This window comes from Oreochromis niloticus, linkage group LG7, assembly GCF_001858045.2.
Source record: "Oreochromis niloticus isolate F11D_XX linkage group LG7, O_niloticus_UMD_NMBU, whole genome shotgun sequence".
Lineage (NCBI taxonomy): Eukaryota > Metazoa > Chordata > Actinopteri > Cichliformes > Cichlidae > Oreochromis > Oreochromis niloticus.
The window spans coordinates 20,408,467-20,430,054 of record NC_031972.2 but is presented as its reverse complement, the minus strand read 5'-3'; the positions used below and the strand labels follow the sequence as shown (position 1 = coordinate 20,430,054).

General features: G+C 42.1%; 1 protein-coding gene and 1 long non-coding RNA gene across 14 annotated transcripts in view; one reads left to right on the top strand and one right to left on the bottom strand.

Moving 5' to 3' along the window:
- The window catches only part of dnm1a (dynamin 1a), a 51,316-nt gene extending 32,233 nt beyond the window's left edge, over window positions 1–19,083 (top strand). For 4 of the 13 annotated variants that reach the window (XM_013268302.3, XM_013268301.3, XM_013268305.2 and 1 more), the window contains 7 exons: window positions 10,609–10,718; window positions 11,423–11,534; window positions 11,756–11,770; window positions 12,461–12,631; window positions 12,726–12,967; window positions 13,178–13,381; window positions 16,156–19,083. In XM_013268302.3, the coding sequence (XP_013123756.2) occupies window positions 10,609–10,718; window positions 11,423–11,534; window positions 11,756–11,770; window positions 12,461–12,631; window positions 12,726–12,967; window positions 13,178–13,381; window positions 16,156–16,186 (885 nt within the window). In that variant the 3' untranslated portion in view covers window positions 16,187–19,083. Of the gene's footprint in view, window positions 1–10,608; window positions 10,719–11,422; window positions 11,535–11,755; window positions 11,771–12,460; window positions 12,632–12,725; window positions 12,968–13,177; window positions 13,382–13,508; window positions 13,546–14,211; window positions 14,249–16,155 lie in introns of all 13 variants that reach the window. The other 9 variants (XM_005470351.4, XM_013268306.2, XM_005470357.3 and 6 more) reach the window with 6 other exon arrangements.
- Window positions 327–8,506, bottom strand: LOC102081667 (uncharacterized). Its single transcript, XR_269345.3, has 2 exons — window positions 1,671–8,506; window positions 327–1,126 (listed from the first exon to the last, which is right to left on the bottom strand). It is a non-coding gene; the product is annotated as an uncharacterized LOC102081667 (long non-coding RNA).
- Window positions 19,084–21,588: the final 2,505 nt, after the last annotated feature.

Sequence of the window (21,588 nt, the reverse complement as noted above, 5' to 3'; positions counted from 1 at the left end):
ATGGTCATTTGAGGTAAAGCGGCCACAAGCTGATGCAGGAAAAGCAAGAGGCATAATTGTACATTTTCATTATGAGTGCAGTGTGACGCTGGAGGTTTACTGTGCGCTTTAGTTATCTTTTTGGGTGTTTTTTTTTTTTTTCTGTGTGGCTGAACTTTTCTGGTTTCAGCTTTTGGTTGCATAGGAAAATAAACAACATGTTAAAAATGTCTCGCAACCATCACTTATATCTATATGCCTGTGGTGTTTATTTACTTTTCGTGGAGCCCGTATATGTGTCATAGGTTGCTCAAGAAAAAAAGGAAAAACAACAACAGAGACAGTGCCACATTGAAAACGTAAGCCTCTTTATTGTGACGATTTTTAAATATTTTTCACAAGCTGAGTCGCAGAGTCAGGTCTTGGTTACACAAACATGATATAGCTTAATAAGAGTACAACCTGATGGGTCTGCTTTCAAAATTTTAGGACTTCTCCATCACTCATAAATCCATCCTGGGCGAGGGCTAGGCCTTCTGCGGTGGAGCCTTTGGGTGCTTTATTTAGGCTCGTGCCCGGGCTGGTCCAGCTGGACGAGGGGTGGTGCAGCTGCGTGTTCCCACAGCCTGATGTGCTTGTGCCTGCTGAATGCCCTTTGGAGTGCTCTCATTTTTTTTTTTTTTACCCCCCCATCCTGCTTTTTTTAGGCAGTCGTCCTGTGCTTCCCCGGCCAGCCTAACCAATGTGCAGACTACTGTACAACCACTACTTCCTGAACAGGTAGTCTGAACACTGGGCAGGCGGGCCGGGCGGCTGAAGGGTAGCGCTGTGGAGGACTCTTTACTCATGCGCTCAGAATCAGAATCAGATATATCACCACACACACTCTTAATCGTACTCACTGTGATTGCAGCCAGGCTCCGGGGCCTGGCTTATCTTCGCAGTCTGACTGCCGCAAAGGGCCGATCGGGGATGATTGAGTGAGCTGGGGGAGAAACGCCGCGTGAAGGGATGGAGGAGGAGGTGGTGGTGGTGGAGGAGGAGGAGGAGCGGGAGAGGTTAGACGGAGGTGATAGGCGCTGATTGGCAGATTCTGTGACATTCCTTCCTGTTTCCCGCTGTGAAAAGCAACAGCCCTCACGGAGCTCTACGGGGGAAACACAAACACACAGAAAGTGTTTAATTAATGTTAAAAATCAAATATAACACATTCAGAAGTAATAAATCTGTTACATGTAGCCAATGAGCTTTAATTACTCATCAGCTAATTACATTATTTTTAATCTGAGAATTTTGGTCTTAAAGATTAATGTAACAAAGTAACCGGTATTTCTTTGCAAGAATTCTGCATTTAGAAAAGATTAAAGGCAAAAAATAAAGCCCAGCACAGATGCCAAAACACACAAAAATGGTCAACCTATTTAGCCCAAATTGGTGCAGCCTAAGCCCCATTTAGTTCCCTTAAAATTTCAGGCCAAACCGAACAAAAGTCATTAGAGTTTCAAGTAGTTATGGTTAAAAACAGCTGCAAGTGCAAGTGCTGTTAATCTCCCTGGAACAGATCTTATCAGATAATATTTGTGGTCAGCCGAAATCCTCCCAACCCAACACCTCCCTCTAAAACACCGGAGTATGCAACCTTTCGTCTCTTTAGACGTACGCCGAATGGAAAGAAAGAAAGAGGGGGATACCTGCGTCTTGGCGATCTCGTTTCACTTCTTTGCATCTTTCTGCGTTAGGTGATGCTTCTTCTTTCCCAAATCCTTGCTGAATTTGCCTGTTCTTTCATTCAGCGCTGCTGTCACACTGCTGAGGGAAACCTTGGCTGATTGGGGTTCAAATGCTCCTAGAGCAAAAAAAGAAAAAAAAAGAAAAGAAAAAGACAAAGGGGATCTCCGGTAGCAGGCAAGGTGGACTGGCTGGAGGTTCGACGTGGCAAGGGACTGGCCACCAAGTTCTCCCTTCGAGAGACAGAAGGAGAAAAGGAGTGAGAGAGAGAGAGAGGAGATATGGAGAGAGAAAGAGGAGGAGCTCGCCGGCCCCCTATTTTTCCTTTCTCCTCTCTTCTTTCTCTCTCCACTCCCTCTGTCTGGTTCACCCCTCCTTTTCCAGTCTCCCTCTTCTGGCTTGCAAGGAGAAAGTGGAAGGTCAGAGGTGAACAGGAAGTGAGACACATTCATTTGGCCTGCGTGTTGTAAAAGTTTGGAAAGGGAGTGAAGGACTAGCTGCAGAGGGAGGGAGCCTTTTAGTGGAAGCGTATGTGGACGCATTTGCGCTCTCACATGGAGGCATTTATGTGTTTCGCAAAGCATTTGCGTGTTCTCAATGCGGCGCATCCCTGCTTTTGATACATGTGAGCATACATATATAAATATATATATTATGAGTATGAGTGATGGATTTGTGCATGTAGGAGTGAGCCTGGATGAGAGGAGAGGCTCCGTGGTCTTTGTAGAAAGGGGCAGGAATGTCGGCGTTTTCTTGGCAAGCGGGAGGAAGCCTTGTAATAACTCCAGATGTGCAGCCCTGTGGTCTCCATCTCTCTCTTGCTCCTTCTGTTTTTATTTCTAAAGCTGATTTCCTCTCCCTGTCCGACTCGAATAAAGAGCCCTTTATGCAGCTCTGCAGCCTTCCCAGCACACACACACACACACACACACACAGAGTGGTGGCAAGGGGGGTGGGTTGGTTGCTGCTTGGAAGGGTGACATACGACTGGTAAATCAGAACCAGGGCGAAAGACATTGTGTGTGTCTGTGTGTCTGTGTGTGTGTGCATGTGTGCAAAAGAGGAGGGAAAAGCCAGTGTTGAGACACAACCAGTCAAAAGTTCCTCCTTTACTTTCTAGGGCTTCACACGCACTCACAGTTAGGTTTGGTCCTTACTTCTAGCAGACAGGAGTAATTAGTGCTAGTGTTTCCAGGTGTGTGTGTGTGTGTGTGTGTAGTAGTACGTGTGCAGTGCAGTGGTGGCCAAGGCCGTGTGTTTGTTTTAGCTGCGGTTTCTGAGCTCCGACCTGAGCTCCAAATCAAAGCAGGCACGATCCCACGAGAGACGAGTCAGCAGTACCGCTTGGACGGCTAAAAAAATGGGGAAGAACTTCAAAACGGGGGGCGAAACGATGCCCCGTGAACAAGGAGGTCCAACAAAAAAATGAAAAGAAAAAAAAAAACCTAGCAAGCCAGAAAAAGAGAATTACAGAAACCAATCCTCATAGGACGTAAAATGGATTAGTGTTGCAGTCGAGTTTAAGGTTTGGAGGATTGGAAAGAGTGAATTTTAATGGGTAGGTGGGGGAAATGCTGCGGTCGCGCTAACATTGTTTCCACTGTTTGGATGACCAGGCAGACAGCTTACTTTTCAGACTCTTAGTCAGGGAAGCCAGAAATGCTGAGAAAGTATGCACATACACACGCGTGATCTGCGCTCCCATGTTATTCCGTCTTGCCGTGAAATACAACTGCTTCATACTGTCACAGAAAAACCTCAAGGTTCTGACTTTGTTTTTCCTGCCTGCGCTTTGACAACAGCTCCGCCAGTTCGTGGGCGAAACTGTGTCTTTCGTGCGTTGTGTGTGGGGAAGATAAGATTGCGGGTGTCGCTCTGTAAATGTATTTAAGAGAGCGCTCTGTACGAAACTGTGGAAGCAGCCTGTAAATCTGAACGGCTGAATGTGTTTTAATGTGCGTGTTTCTGTGAAATTTTGCAGCTCATTTTCTATCTAGAGACAAACAGCCATAATTCTTTGGGTAACAGAAAATGTGAACCGCATAATAGCTCAGTTTTATTTCCTTTTTCTCATGTGATATCGTATCAGTGATACTTATCTGTTGAAAGGAGCATATTTAAAAAGATAGTGGCTTGAGGAAAGGGCTCAGGAAACACTGGGAGTCTCGTCCGTCTCATTTATCCAGCTCAGGGTTGCTGGGAGGCTGAACCCCGACCCAGCTGACAGTGGGTGAGGCCATGAAGACCCTTAACAGGCCACCAGTCCATCACAGCGCCAAAAAAACAGAGAGACAGACATATTTTAGAAGCGCCAGTTAACCGAACAAGCATTTCTTTGGACAGAGAGAACCCATATGAAAAAGGCCTAGGCCACCAGCGCTAACCGCTTCATCACCGTGCCGCACTAAATAACTGAAATATTTGTGGGAAGGTGCTTTTTGGCGTTAGATGGGAAAATCTATACCACTTTTATACTGGTTTCATGAACGTGAATCTAGCGGCAGCTAAAAAACACCCAACCTGAATCTGAACAATGCTCTCCACAGTCATTAAGTAATGTGTTTGTGTTTAATCCCTTTTATGAAGGGTTGTGTACCCATTTGATCTTTTCAACTCAAAAAGCACATAGATTTTCCAAAACAGCATTTAAAATATACAGAAGAAATTTTATCCATCCATCTATCCATCGTCTTAACTTATCAACCCTGTCCAAGCTGTCTTTGGTTGAAAGGCAGAGTACACCCTTCAGAGATCACTACCACTCTGATTATAAATCTGGGTTTTTTTTAATACATATACAATAAAGTCTAAGTCACTCTTAAGCGCTCTCTGTATCTCCTTAGACAGATTACAGATTTTGTGGAAGCAGAGATAGACAGCATGCCCCCTGAGCCTTATCTTAAATAGCGTCATCACTTTTTATTTGATAAAATATCAGAGGCTGAGAGAGAGAGGCACAAAAAAAGAATGTAGCGACATGATTAAGGGGTGATAAATGTCTGTTTGAGATATTAAACATACTTAAGTTAATGGAAGTGAGTGCAGGATGATGTAGCAAGGAAAGTGAGAACGGCTGTAAGAATGATAAAATCTGTCATGAATGGAAAAGAAGATTTGAGATTATAGAAATGAAGGGTGAGGGACACAGGCTGGTTTGTTCATATATTTAGTTTATGATATGATAATGAGTGCGTTCCTTTTTTGGAAACGGCCTTTTTTTCATGGAGCACAATGTGAGAACAAAAATGATTACATGAAACAACCAAATCGGTGCACACAGTCACATGCTAGGATGCAAGTGACCACAACATAACTCACTAAGCGATAAATACATACATTTTAGGATGAGACTCAATTTGTTTGTTTAGAGTTCAAATAAAGTGAGCTTCAGGTTCAAGGTTTTGGTTGGGCTGTCAGTAGGTACAGGGTGAGGCCAAGTTTCTAGGCAATTAATATAATTCGAGGTAATGGCCGCTGATGTGATGGAAACACAGCTGTGTATGTGTATGTGCGTGGCAACTTTATTGAAGTTTAAAAATGTTATACATTTAATAAAACATACATTTTTGCTATTTCTGTGACTATTTTACACATTATAAAATAAAGTACATTTCTCCAATGGTGTATGGATATTTATATTTATACTTTTTTTTTTAAATTTCATGCTTTTTTTTATGACTTTGACTTTTAGCCTGACACAGCTTTAATGCTCATGAAGTTCCATGAGACTGAATTTACTGCAAATGTATGTGGGTCAGTGCCAAGTGTAGCATTAAAACATTTTTTAAAAAGCATTCAGTGTGTTTCCCCTCGGCGTATTCTGACATCACGTGGTTACCTTAAGGTACATAATCCTTACATGAAAAACATGCATGAACACTGGCAGACGATTGTGTGCCTCATTTGCTTGTGAGGGAACTCGGGTTTCATGTCATTTAGCTGTGATTGGTTTGTACTGGGAGTTTTGCTGTGAGACACAAAACACACCAGCTGAACATTTGCCCTCCACCAGACAAGATTGCCGCCGAGTGTGGATTTTAGCGTGTGTTTATATAGTTAGTCTGCTGGCCAACCTTTCTTTTACGCTTTGGTGGTCAACTGTGATTGATCACATGTCCTTGATAGCCCCGAGGTTGTAACACTGACCTTCTGCAGGAGTAAATTCAGGGCAGATAATTGACTGTTTAGCAATTAGCCACTAAACAGGAAGGTATCACTAACCTGCCAGGCTGCGTTCAACTGCAGACAGCATGTTTCCTCTCTCCACAAAGACGTTTGTTCACATTTGTGCAGTTCCCAAAGGAAAATCTCAAAGCAAAGCTCAAAGGCTGTTGGGTTTTCTTTTTTCTGAAAGAAGGAATGAAAAAAGATAATCGAAGGAGCCAAAACCTTGTCATAAAAAAGAAAATGTGAGAATTAATGTTCATATCACTGCAAAATTGGACGTTTCAGATTAGATTTGAGTTCCTGAAACATGTGCAGCTGACATGCTGGTTAAAAGAAAACACCCTTAATGTCTGCACTGTTATCAAAAAGCCACTTTTGCATGATAAATGGAGTATTATGGCGTGTGGGCCCTGGCACGTTGCTCAAGGTGATTTGTTATGAGCATTATTGCGCAATCTTTAGCCAGATGAGTCATGAACAGCTGTGTGTTTTTACACACTGCCCCAGAATAGCTCCAATCCAGCTCTTCAGCGTTCTAATTCTCTTAGCTAAATCATTGTCTGTTCCTCATTTAAATATTGGCAACATGTGGCCTTACTTTAAATAAAGTCCAAACAGCATTAAGTCAAATTAAGTTTCCTCAGATGCTGTCTCTGCTGTTTCTCATATGTTGCTCACAAACCAAACATGGGTTTTGCGTACGTTAGTGTGTTTTTTTTCGTTACACACAACGAAAAGATGCTTATGTTCACAAACAAATCTTTTCTACAAGAACGTTGTAACAAATCTATTCCTACAAAAATCTATAAATTGATGAAATTGGTCTGAACAAGTGCATCAAACCCACTGAGCCTCACACTATACTACTTTCTCCGTGCGCCTTTTTAAAAAAAAAATCCCCTGTGTTTAATTTTTTTTTCTTCTTAAAGACAGAAGTCAATAGGGAAAATGGCAGAAGAATGGAGGGAAAGAAAAGCAGAGGGAGGTGAGGAGGAGGGTTGTGAAAATTACCATTGGCTGCCACCCAGGGCCCAGTCTTTGTGGTAATGAAGGGTTAGAAGCAACGTTATTGCTCCCAGATGCCGTGCGGCTTCTCCGCAGGCCTTTGATGCATAGCCCAAGTCACCAGGATTTTTCTATCAGACCCCCATCAACATACAGAGTAACGCACCGCCGCACACACGCGCACGCACACATACGAAGACATCCAGCCTCTTAAAACAACATGGATGATGTAAACGAGTATCTTCATGGTTTCGCCAACCAAACTACTCCGATTTGTTTCAGAGTGTTAATTGGTTAATGTTCCCGTGTATGTGTGTGTTTTGGTGTTCACCACCTCCAAGTGTGTGTGTGTGTGTGTGTGTGTGTCCATATTCGAACATTTTATGTGTTTGACTCTTTTAGATATTTTTTGGATGGCGTATGGAGTGGTGAAGTTCCTTTACGAATCCAGAAGTGAACTTCCCCTGACTCTCTATAATGAGCCTGCTACACACTAGCAAAACAAAACCATGAAAAGCACTTTGTTCACACACTGCTCCAAATACCAACTACTAAGTGCCCCGCCTGGGGTGCGTGTGTGTGTGTGGTGTGGGTGTTCAGACGAAAAAAAAACAAAAAAACCAACAAGGATCACACCTGTGTTTTGTGTACAAGTGAAAAAATGTAAAAGTGTTTAAAAAAAATATCAAACTAAACCTAAAAAGGTGTATTTTTTGCAGCTCGGTCTGGTGGTAATCAGCCTCTGCTATTTCTGCTTTGATGCCAATACAATTACAATCAATCTAAAGAGCTCTGTGAATTATCCAGAGTAATGGAAACTCTGTGGAATATTAATTAAGTAATGACAGATGGATTTAGTCAAACACTGTGAATAATTTTCTCAAAGCACCTGCCTAAAAAACGTTCCATATAATAAGCAGATGGGATTAGCTTTAACCCGAACACATTTCACGGCCATCTTTAACATAGGATAACCTGATGAAACTGAACAATGTAACCATTATGAAAGCAGGATTTACCCAATTGTACCCAATAAACAAGCAAACTAAGCATGTGCTTCAAGTTAATTTGCACAACCTGTGCACAGAAGGCGTTTCCTATTTTATATGATGCAAAAAATTTTTAGTCGGTACCAGTTAGCTCTTAACGCAGCTTTTTTAATAGGCGACTGGTGCAAGTTATTAGACGTTTTACTCTAAAGATCTTTCATGAGGATAACTTATGGTTCACTATGAAAGATGAGACCACGGATGCTCATCTAGAGCTGAACGCCTGCTTAGCAGCTATCAAAATCAGGAGCTTTGTGTCCAAGTGAGCCCAAATGACCTGTTGATGAAAAGAGCTTCTCGCAAATCATGAAGAATGAGCCCGCGCTCGCACACTTCAGGCGGGAAGCTTGCACGCTGGCTGATTTGATTTCCAGAGAAGAGGGCAAATGGAAGAAGCCCAAGATAACCGGCGGACTTCTTGAACCTTTGATAAGGAGCTCTTCTGGTCTGTCATGAAACATGATGAACACAGATGAACAGAAGTATCGTTCAGTATTGTTTAGCCTGTTTTCATGTCTTAGACCTTGTGTGTGTGTGTGTGTGTGTGTGTGTGTGTGTGTGTGTGTGTGTGTGTGTGTGTGTGTCTCCTTGAAGCTTGGTCCTGTGCAGAGAAAGTGTGCATTTCATACCACATGTGTGCATCTGCAGGTTTGTTTTCTCATGCGTCCCGGCGAGTGTGCTTAACATCTGAAATCTGTAACATTGCCCACTCACACTGCCTGGATTTTATAGGAGCATATGGCAAAGCACTCAAGCACCTACTTCCCCTCCAAAACTAGTACACACACATAAAAAAAAAACATACGCACACACGAGAAACTGGCTGACTGATAATGGTCTTATTTGATGTTGCAATAGGACAAATACATGGACAGTCTTAGCAGATATCTGGTATTCATCATTTTGTTGTTTGACTTTCTGGCATGTGTGGTTGCCAGACTGATCAAACCTTAAACTCAAATCTTCCAGTCTCGCATCATCTGCACCCCCCACCCCCACCTTAATATTCAAGAAATCATTTGCATTTCTCTCTTAATGTTGCTGTCCTTGTATAACATAGTTATGCTCCGTGTTAGCGTATTTTCTCTTTACCTTCCCCACATCATGTGCACATTCGCTGCCCCTCCTCTTCCCCTGTTTCCATTTCTCCTGACTGGATTTACTGGCCAGAGGAGAGGAAAATGTATGAATCAATCCAAGGTTGCTCACTCCCAGGGAGAGGGAAAGCCAGAGAGTGAGAGGAACAAGGGAGGGGAGGGGGTGAAGAAAGAAAAGAAGGAAGGCAGAGATGATGGTGAAATTGAAGAAAAAGAGAGAAATGGGGGATGGGAACTCACCAGCTCTATAAAATAATGATGTCAGCTTTCAGCGGCCTGGGGCGACTTCTTGTTTAGCCGTGGTGTTTTTTTGGGTAGCGGACACCTCGGTGTACGGGCGCTGCCAAATGTGTTTGTGTCTTTTTGTGTGTCTCTGTGATGTTTTACATGCATTCAGGGGATATGACCATTTGGCTGCGCAGGTCATAAATCCTTTGATGAAGGAGTTTGTCACACATTCAATCCCCGTCTGTCTCGCTCTCTCTGTGACACACACACACACAGACACACACACAGACACACACACATGCTGAGTTGGGCAGGGCAAGTCCGTGGTTAGCCATCCAGATGGTTTTAAGGTTAGTTAGAGACTACGCTCAAAAGGTGCTGTTTGGAACCAAAGCCGGGTGTGTGTGTGTGTGTGTGTGTGTGTGTGTGTGTGTGTGTGTGTATTTCTGTGTCTGTGTTTAGAGAATGTTTATAGAAACTCACTAACCCCATGCTATTTTTGGAATCTCATTTTGTTAATTCTCATTTTATTGTCGTACATTCGCGCGCACACACACACACACACACACACACACACACACACACACACACACACACACAGCATATTATGCACCGTGACTCAAGAAACTGGATTTTCTATCAATAGACATTGAGAAGTCCAACCGCAGCATATATATATATATATATGTGTGTGTGTGTGTGTGTGTGTGTGTGTGTGTGTGTGTGTGAGTTTATTTTCTTGAGATAAAGATAGAGATCAGACTGAGCTGACAAACTTTGAGGTTCCCTGATTCATAAATAGTTGGACGTCTGTGTATCATACGTTGTGTGCAAATTTACAAGTACAAGAGATTTGTAGCCTGGAACGCTCTCCCTCTCCCTCTCTCTCTTTCTGTCTGTGTGTTTCTCATTTGTTGCTTGCACCCCCCCCACCCCTTTTTTTTGACTGTGCACAACTGTAATCAAAACCACAGACTGTACTTTCCCATCCATCTCCTTTGCTTTTCTTTCGTCTGCTGTAGAACTGAATGTGCGAGCTTTTGCTCTTGATTCCCGCTGACCTTTTTTATCCGCTTGTCTCTTTTAGCCTGCTATCTTTTTGTCTGTATCAGCAGCGCAAACCAATGACTCAAAACCTTTTTCACACACTCACCATTTACAATATATGTTACATAATACAATTGTATGCGTAACTCTAAATTTCACAGCCCAGAGTGATCATAATGCAGCATCAGCACTAGTTTTCCCTTTAAAGCGACTCTTTTTTTTATATACAGTGAGTGTATCTCCTCTTTATCAGGGAAGTCTTCCTCCTCGTTCTCCTCACCGCTGTGTGTCTCTTTCACCCCCTGCAGGAGAAGGAGAAGAAGTACATGCTGCAGGTCGACAACCTGAAGCTGCGCGATGTGGAGAAAGGCTTCATGTCCAGCAAACATATTTTTGCCCTCTTCAATACCGAACAGAGGTGTTATTAGACACACACATGCGCACACATTAACACTGTAACACAGAAACAACTTAAATGCACCACAGCATTAAAAGTTGCTCTTTGGCCCACTTTTATGTTTATGTTTTGGGATTTCTGTGTGGCAGCCAGTGAGGATGTAGCTGTAAAGCTTAAAGAATATCCTGATATTAGGGAAGTCTGCAGATAATTTAAAGTCCTAAGTAAAAATGATTCCAATATAAAAGGACAAGAAAAGGTGAAAAATGAACTTAAATTAAGAAAAGTAAAGGTTTAAATTGTGCAGAGTGCACTTTCCAGCGTTGCATGACATTTTTAAGCATCTACATGTAAGCCAGACTTTATTGTTGTTACTGTTGTAGATAAGAAGCACTAAATTATACTTTGGGGCATTTAAATCCAAAAAAGTGATACAAGTTTTGTATGCAAAACAAAAAATGAAGATTAAAAGTGACCAGAATTATAAAGTAAATGTTGTGAAGTAACAAAAAATGCAATTTTTGTGGTATAGTGTAGTAGAAAATATGAAGTAAGATAATGTAAAGTGAAAACAGATAGAAATTCTGGAGTAAAGAACAAGTTCCGCAAGTTTTTACATTAAAGTGACTGTGACTGTATTTAGTTATTAACCTTCACTGGTGGAAGGACGTACAGCTGATGAGACGGGACTATTGGAGTGCACTGATCACGCTGTGTCTCCACAGGAATGTGTATAAGGACTACCGTCAGCTGGAGCTCGCATGTGAGAGTCAGGAAGACGTTGATGCGTGGAAAGCCTCCTTCCTCAGAGCCGGAGTTTATCCTGAACGGGTCACGGTAAGATTTCACCTAAAGCACACGTGCACAGACAACACTGTGATGCAAACACTCTCACAAATGCAGAATTTTTTTCCAGTTCATATTATTTATGTCCAGTAGTAGCTCGGGTTGTTGCTGTGATGTTTCCTTCTGCAGTCTGTTTTAATGTTATTGTGTCTCTCATTTGCCGTCTGTCCTTTTCAATGTCTTTTATCTCTCATTGCTATTTGGCGTTGTAGGAGAAGGAAGGAAAGGTATGTTATTCTGAGTACTAGATCACCTTTTTGTGTTTTCTATGTAAAGCATGAACTATAATTTTACTTAAATGGACCTGTACCTGAGTCGTGTAGCTGACAGTGATCAGTAAATGGATAGTTTAGCGTAATCATTAGGAGTAGATTTTCGAAACACTGACAGGGATGCCTTTTTTCAGCCTGCCTCTTCTTCTTTTATCCTCCACTTGTTCAGTTTTCTCACTTTTTTAGGAATACAGTGCACACCATTCCAGCGTGTGCCAAGTTTTCGGCTATTTGGGAATCACCTTGCCTGCGCAAAGATAGCATTTTATGCTTATTAAACTGTGATAAGTTTGGCATTTTTAAGAGTTTTGACTAAATAATCTTTTCTTTTCTAAATAAACGCAGCACTGGTTCATCCCTTGAGCTGGGTGAACTTGTTATGCTTGAATGAGTCATAAGTCTGAATTCTTGGGAGCAAAATATAAAGAAATGAAGTGTCACTTAAGACTTTTATACAGTATTGTATTTTGAACAACATTTAACCACACTGATGAATTGTGTGTTCAGGTTTATCTGTTCATCATTCAGCTGGTTATGTAATTTCCTGGAGAAAACCTTTTTCTTCCTGTCATATGATCCTCTCTCTCTTGTGTATTTAACTCTGTTACACACACACATTAAAAAAAAAACTAATTTGTCTCACAGAGTGATGGGGGTGATGAAAATGGTTCTGACAACCTCATGCACAGCATGGACCCTCAGCTGGAGCGGCAAGTGGAAACCATCCGCAACCTGGTCGACTCTTACATGGCAATCGTCAACAAGACCGTCCGTGACTTGATGCCGAAGACCATCATGCATCTCATGATCAACAATGTGAGTCATCAGCGTGGGACGCAGCACTGCTATTGTCTCATATGTCATGAGATTTGACAGACAGCGTGCTTTGTTTCTCTCCCTCTGCATGCAGACTAAAGAGTTCATTAATGCTGAGCTGTTGGCTCAGCTGTACTCATGTGGTGACCAGAACAGCTTGATGGAGGAGTCTCAGGAGCAGGCCCAGCACCGTGACGAGATGCTGCGGATGTACTACGCTCTGCGGGAGGCTCTCCAAATTATCGGCGACATCAGCACATCTACTGTAACCACGGCCATGCCACCACCCGTGGACGATTCGTGGCTGCAGGTGCAGCGTAGCGGATCTGGAGGACGGTAAGGCACATGAGACATCAGACTGTGGGACTGAGAGGGTACGTGTGGGAACAGGTTGGGGAGAACAAATATTAAAAGCCCATGTGTAATTTTGACATATGGTCAAGTAAATAATAATTTTAAAAAAAGATGCAGCATCTGACTTATTGACACTTTCCTGATGTTTTTCTCCTTTTATGTTCCTCTCTTCACTTCTACTTTCTTATCAAGCTCTCCGGCCACCAGTCCAACTCCAAACCGCAGGGCTCCACCAGGACCCCCGGCCCGTCCAGGCTCTCGTGGTCCTCCACCTGGGCCTCCTCCTGCGGGGGTTCCCCCTGTCCCTTCTCGCCCCGGAGCTTCTCCTGACCCATACAGTGGGCCACCACCCACCGTGCCCTCCAGGCCTAACCGCGCACCCCCAAGTGTGCCTAGGTGAGTGGAAACTCTTCCATCATAGAGTAGGCCGCAGAAGATTTTACAAGGACACTGACATCCAAACTACCGTTTAAGATAATGTGACGTTATCAAAGCTGAAGTGTGGATACTCTCTGTTACCAAGGGGGATGTGAAGACACCCGGATGAGGGGATAAAGGAGGTAAAGGACAGTAGAAAGCCCTGGTTTTGATAGAGGATAGATTAATAGGCTGGTAGATTGCTAGTTATCCCCAAATAGGCACTACAACTACAACATCTCACTAATTTCTTTCACCTTGCTGGTATCTTTCGGCCATCACCAAACTTTCACCGCGTTGTCAGGCATCATTTGTTAAATAACCTATTGCTAAAAGCGAGGTCGTCTGGATTCCTTTGAGTTAAAACATGTGATCTGATGAATGAAGGGGAGATGGGAATGTGGAGGGGCTTCCTTTCTGGTATTCAATAATTGTATGCATTTAAAATTTGCCCCTCCCTTGCCTGTGTTTGTGAGCTAGCTAACCTCTTTAACCTGGGGCTAACTGTCAGTAGCTCACCTGTTTTACTGTAGAGGATGCTAACGTGGCTGAGCGCAGCTCTCACTGGAAAATGACAGCTTTTTAATATCCTCACTAAAACTAATCTGTTTTAAGTGCCCATTTTTCATCTTCCAATCCAGTTTTTCTGTATTGTGAGCTGCCACGAGTGAGAGCTTCGCACATGCGATGTTGGTCACTTCCTGCGCTGTAACTGTTTGCGCTCCTTTTCTCTCTTCTGTCTCCTCTTCTTCACCCCTCCGTCCCCCACCACACCTCTGTCCCACACACTGCTATGGTTCCTTCTACAGAATCACTATCACTGACCAGTGAGGACTAACATTACTGGTACGTTGGGTACTGTCTGCAACCATGATCATCATCATCACAACGACTTTCCTTCTTTCCCTTTCTCACAGAAACCATCCCTTTCACTGCATGACATTTTCTTTTTCTCACCACTGTTTTCTCAGAGAGCTGCATGAGCAAACACACACCCGGTGTGTGTTTGTGTGTTTGCATCAGTGGCTTGAGCTCAATTCAAGCTCAGTCTGATGTTATTTTGTCTGTAAAGAGCACCAAAGGAGGACATTTTGTCAGTGTAGGCCAGGGGTGTCCAACTCCAGGCCTTGAGAGCCGGTGTCCTGCAGGTTTTAGATGTGTCCTTGATCCAACACAGCTCATTTAAATGGCTAAATTACACCCTCAACATGTCTTGAAGTTCTCCAGAGGCCTGGTAATGAACTAATCATTTGATTCAAGTGTGTTGACCCAGGGTGATATCTAAAACCTGCAGGACACCGGTCCTTGAGGCCTGGAGTTGGACACCCCTGGTGTAGGCCAAGAAGACTCGCATCAGATGTCCGGGACCTAACTAATGTTGGTCTGTGTTGTATGTTTGTATGCTACAAAATCCCTCCCATACCTGCTTATATCGATGTGTCTGATGCTTTCTTTTAGTGACACGGTGCTCTGTTTACCAAAATCACTTTTCTTTGCAGGATTTAGTTAATGGGGAGTAGCTCTACTGGTGATTTATTTTTTAGGGAAATACTCTATAGTTTAACTAACAAATGTATTACCTCTAAGAGCACTTGGTAAGTACATGCCATATCTTCATTTTAAATGATAATGAGATTTTTTTTTTAAGTTTTTGGAGAATAAGTTGTATAAGCTGCCATCAGCAACCCCAGCTAGCTTTGCAAAAAGATCAGACACTAGACTGTGACTGTTGAGGTTATTTGAGTACAGTGGTTTCCTATTCTCATGTTAGGAAACCAGTCTGAGTTGATTTGAGCTCTGAGTTTGCGTGTGGGACAAAGTGGGATGCAGTCATAATGCAGGGCTGGGAGGTGGCCAGATAAACTGTATTTGAACAAAATGTTTCCAAGTTTCTCGCTAAGAAAAGAGGAATAAAAAGAAGTCGAAGTTCGTTCTCATGATCTCAGGCGATGTATGCTATACACTACAATATATACTCCTATATTCTCCATTATTTTACTGTTGTTTCGGCTGCTGTACTGTCAGTTTTTGAGTTGTAGTTTGAGTGTAACTGTAACTGGGCATATATTTCTTTTGAGCCATATTTGCCATTTTCTTTGTTATAATTTTCACGTATTTGGCAAAATCTGCAAACCTTGTGAGTGTTTTGGTAACATTCACTGACCAGGCATAGCATCGTACTTAAGAGAATCGACAAACAGGCAATACCAACATGTATATCATATGTGCAATGGTACAGAGTGCAATAATATTAGACTAAATTATGGACTGAATAAAGGATGGTTCACCCTAACTGGGAATAAGAGAGTATATCTGCATCTCTAAAATGTTACACTTACATGTTTACCTTCAAGCAAACACTTTGCATATTTACAAGTCAACTTCTGTTTCAGAGGCTGTTTAAACTGATGCCTTCTGATTGTTAATCTTCCCTTCAATCAGCAACAACTGCTGCTTAAAACTTTAATGCCTATCAGTGGATTTGCTCTCCTGTAGTAGAACTACAACTGAACAAACTGCACGTTACTGTAGATAAACAGCAGCTGGATGTGCAGGAACACAGCCTTCACTTAACTGAGCTTCAAATCTTTGTCACGTTTGTTGTATTTTTGGACTGCCTCCATGTGTTACTTGAAGATACAGTATTTCTGTGTGTGTTTGTGCATGAATGTACACATGGGGGCTGTAAACCTGTCAATAGGGAGCAACGGCACTAATCCGGTCTCTCCTTTGTGCTTGTGTGTCCACGGCAGTCGGAGACCCCCGCCATCTCCAACCCACTAGACTCCCCGGCTCCTCCGTCCTTCCCCTCCTCCTCCGTTTAATCCTCCTCTGGATGAGAGGCCACAGACAACAGCGCCACCCTCCTGTCGTTTTCTGCTTCGTCTGACCTGCGCTGGTTCCCAGCTCCTGCTTCTCCCTCGCTTCCTCTTCTTTCCCTCCTCCTCACCTCCACCTCTCTCCCTCATACAGTGATGCAGAATACTTGAAACACACTTGCATGACTTACAAACATGCTGCACCCTGAGAACTCAAACTATGTAAAGACTGATGAAGCAAATCAGTTAGCGTGTGCACACACGCAGTATACAGTCTAGTAAACACATGCAAACACTTAAACACGGAAACATTTTTCTTGCTTTTAAACTAAAAGGGTAGACATTTAGCATGAAGCTATGCCTGAGTATTTCTAATAAGTATTCTCTCTTATTATTCTCTCATTCATCAATTGTTCTTTTATTTCATGTGTATTTATTTTCTTCCTTTTTTAAGGAATCCTTCACACGAAAAAAATGAAATTTTAGGGATAAAGCAGAAATTTACAATTTTGTGCGAGCAGATTTTCACAAGAGTTTCAGATAAAATGGCACAAATTCTTCAGTTCACTTAAACATCCACTAACACCAAGAACTTGCGACATACTTCATGGTAATTTGATGGATGCTTTGACTCTGTAAATACTGGTGTTGTGCAGAAGGTAAATGTTTTAGTTCCTCTGCAGCATTTCAGCCTCAGAGTTAAAGTAAGAGGCAGAAAATGTTTCAATCAACAGAAGTGACGATGGATAAAGTATTTCATAAGGGAGGTGATGCAAGCTGGACTTTTTTGAAACTCTGGTGTCTTCTCACTGCACTATTCAGGTTTTGAGTTAATGTGTTATGGCAGTTTTCCATATTCGTGTGTGAAGACGACTGACTTTAATCAGGTCCGCTTGTGAGCTAAACTATAAAGAACAAACCGTGAAAAAGGAGGTCTGTCTCACACCCTGCAAATCATGGTTTTCATTACCATTGGCATTGTTGTAAAAGTTGACCTGTTTCTCACACGGCTGTAAAATATTATTGCTAACTAAACAGCCACTAGTTGTTAATGTTTGCCCTCATTGTGGGTAATCTGTTGTCTGTAAACCATCATGCATAGTTTAAAAGAAGAGCTGGATTTCATTTCCTTGATGATTTTTAATATTCATCTGGTTATCATTCAAAAATGTAATCTTACCAGATGATATCTCATGGCCACATCTTAATGACATAAATCCTATGCCAGAATAACCCATGGCTACACATTACTAACTGGTGGCAAAGCAATAATATCCCCCTCACCCTGGAGGTGAACATCGTCATTTCTCTGGTGCCTCCTCGCCGTTACGATTTTAGGCTTTCTCTTGTTGTCTTTAATCTCTTCATCCTGCCAAATAAGATCGTCTTTTTATTTTCTCTCTTCTTTCCTTTCACCGAAACAGCCGGTCAAACAAGGGCGGGCCCTCTCGTCCCGAGAGCCCCCTGCCACCATTCGACTCTTAGAAGGAAACATTCTCGCTGTTACCTCTTCTCCTTCTTACGCTCATCTCGCATTTATCCATCCACCCATCACTCACTCACTCACACAAGGAGAGGAAGGCTTGAATGAATAACAGAAGTAAAGGATCGCCTGCAAATTCTTCACCCTCAGATAGACGCCGCTGCTCTTCGTCCATTTTTCCTCCTCCTCCTCCTTATTTCAGCCTTGCAGGACAGGAGGAACTGCCCGTTGTAGCCTCAGGAAGGCCTCAGTGTCACTGTTAAATCCACCTGCGATTTAAAACTGCTGTTGTCTGTGCTTCCACACGACCTATGCAACAACTGACGTAAAAGGAAAAAAAAAAAAAGCTGCCTCTCCCGTGTCTTTCTCGCTCTCTGCTTCACACAAATGTTGTTACTGCATTCTCTTTAAGCAAATGTGCAGCTTCAGACAACTGCAGGACACGCAAGACTCCGGTCTGAGAGGAAGGGAGTCTTGGGCCTGGGTTGAAGCTCTGTGACTGTTTACTTTACATATCCTTTTTATTCAGACGGGGAAAACAGGAATATTTGCCGTGTGAAAACATTCAGAATTTTAAGTCAGTTGATGATTTGCCATTTCTTCTCTTTTCCCCCCTTTTTCCCTTTTTTTTTTGTTTTGTTTTGTCTTTTTTCCAGTGGTCACGGGGGTGAGTGAGAACACTCAAAAACAGCCACAGTCTATGCATAAAACTGGCATTAAATGAAAAAGCTCCTTCTCTTAACCCTGTCATTTTACACGTGTGAGAACCTGTGACCTGTGCAAACCCACCACCTTTTCTACCACTGACCTCCACTGTCAGCGTGATGTGTTGTATTTTTGAACCCAAGCAAAAAACAACCCACCAGCCACAAACAATAATCTACTATTCATCCCTTGTGCATCTGGTACTCCACGACTGCAAAGTAAACACAACTAAGCATATTCTTCTTATTATTTAATGGTAAATAGTTTATTATGGACATATCTTATTGTGTTATTCTGTATATGTGTGATGCATCTTATTGAACTTTAACTATCTAGGGAATTTAGTGTATGAAACCGCTGAATATTTAAATTATGACAAAATGAGTATATGTATAAGGAAGTAATGTTTTAAAAACTACAAAAAATATATAATACAATGATGTATATGGGCAACTGCAGGCTGTTTGATACTTTGGCTTGCAGCAGAGGGTGTTTGCTTTTCTTGTCCTTCTGTGTGTAGAATAGCAGCGAGGGGGCGGGCTGAATGTGTCAAAGTCCTGCAGCGACCAGGTCCTGCGTCTTGTTTAGACTGATGTGGATGGAAAGGTGACTTTAACCTGCAGGACTGCTGTGCTCTGTCAAGACATTAAAAACTTCAGTGTGTAATCAGGGAAGTATGTCTTTGTGTCCTTTTTTTTAAATGCTGGTACATACTGGTGGTAACACAACTATACGGGAACTCCATAGCAGCTAATAATGAAACCACCAGACGAATGTGGACACAAAGTAAAATAAGACCTAAATCCTTTTAGGCATATTCAAAAACCTGGCTGGATTATTCCAACCCCTTACTCAACCCCATCATTTACATATACATCTTCAAAGGCTTTTTCAGACCTTTAAAAAAAGTAACCAAGTGTCACTTCTGCAGACTGTTCCAAAGGTCTTTCTTTTTTCCCCTCTTTTCTATCTTTTGGTACTTGGCATAGTTCGTTTCAATTTCTTTAGGTTAATCTACAAAAAATTCCAAAGATAACACAGTTCAATAGGCATAAAATAATATCTTTAGATGTGTTAGCTGAAAACTTGACATATTTCATCTGAGGAAATAGGACAAATGAAACAAAAAGTGTTGCAAGTTTGCAAACTACATACCGAAGATGAACAGTATTTGAAAATCATGTCCTTAAGAAACCAGAAAACAAATCTAGCAAAGACCTGAGAGATGCCTATGGCCCTTCAATTAAACCAATTTCTGTTCACTAAAGCCTCATCAGAAATGGTCTCAGTGGAAAGGTGGCTGTCTAGAAGCCATCCTTCAGGAAGAGAGGCAGGGAGAGAAAGCTGAGGTATTCCAAATTACACAAGAAATGGACTGAAAATCAGGGTTAACAGGTCTGATGGAGTCATGAATCTAAATATGACATTTTTGGTTCAAATCAACAATACATATGGAAAAAGGTACGACAGTGGGTGTCTGTGGTCATCTGTAAAACACGGTGGAAGCTCTGTAATGATTTGGGGCTGCATTTCAGCCAGCTGGGTTGTGAATCTAGTCTAAAAGTATAAAATTAACAAGGAAAAGTGTTGTCAGATTTTGCACCAGCATGCAGTGCCATCTGAAAAGCATCTGATTAGCAAAGGCTTCATTTTTCAGCATGACAAAGATTCCAGACACACTGTAAATAAAATAAAAACACACACACACAAACCAATCGTCACATATGGGCTTTAACAAATAGGTTGCAGGTTAAGTGGAAAAGTTCCTACTTCAAGTGATGCTTCATAAAATACAAGTCCATTTTAAAAGGGGCGTGAAGGTTGCATACAGAGGGATGCTGAAGATGTGGTCAAACCAGAGGCATATGGAGGATGCAAACTCTGGAGACTGAGGGGCAATGGCCTGATCAAAGCCTGCTGTGACACAGGAACATAGAGGTATGTGTGAAGGACCCGTCATGCTCTTCTGTCATCACTCCCTACAGCCCGATGTTCCTCCCATCATGGGTCATGGGCTGCATGGGCTTGTCTTTACCTTCTTGTCTAGCACAGTACTTAAAGACATTCTACTCCTTAAATTAAGGTTCAGTTCCTTTGTGTGTATCTCATACTCATCTTCACTCTCAAGGATTTTCCTTATTCATCTAAAAGAAAAGGAGGCTCTGGGGTACCAGTAACCGTGGAAACAAATGAAAAGCCCACCATTCAGCCTCCTTACAGCCTTGTTTTAGGTTTAAGAAGTTTATTTAGTTGAATAGAGAAATTTCTTGTTTTGCTATTTTGATGCCTGCAACCTGTCTGGAACCCCTTCTTTTGGACCAAATGGGACTTTTAACTTTGTAACCTGCCTACCCACTCCTCCAGCCTTGCAGTTAAATTGGTACAAAACTATAAACCTTTTTTTATTAAACTGTCTTTCACTTGAAAAGACTGCATTTGGGTCTTTTTGCCCATTTGAAATAATCACATTCTTTTGATCAGTTTGCATTCATTTATTTATTTTATAGAATGTGTTTATTTCAAGAAACGGTAAAATCAACTAGGATAGGATCCAGCACTGAAATAGATAAGCAGTTAAGAGAGCTAATGGATGTGTATAATGCCAGTTCACAACCACAGTTCTTATAAGATGCTTTATATAATAACCCTATGTAGTAGAGAGAATCAGAGAATCATCCCTGATGAGTGAGAACTTGTGAGGGAAGAACTCCCTTTTGACAGGAAGAAACCTGCAGGGAGGGACAACCATCTGCTCTGATGGGTTCAGGAGATCAGGGGGAAAGAGAGGAGATGAAAGTGAGTGAGGGACAGATTCTTTGTAAAGCGCAGGACGAGCTTGATGACATCAGTGTGAGTTTTATGTGAAATGATATTTTAGCTGAAAAACACCAGTAAGATGTGCATCCGTTGTTGTTTATTATTTTGGGCAAAACCAGAACAAAATTTCATAAACAAAGTGGTTATCTACTGAATGCTCAGAAGTCAAACATCTATTTTAGTAACAGAAGCAGAGGAAGGAGACATGAGCTCAGGGGATATTCCCCATCCCGCCATGACTGCTGTTTTCAGTGCATGTTATTAATTGTACGTCCATGTGTCCAATTCAAGCACCACCACCAGGCGTCACTATAGTGCAGCCTACAGCCTCCATCCAGACACAGTCCACGTAGGAGACATGT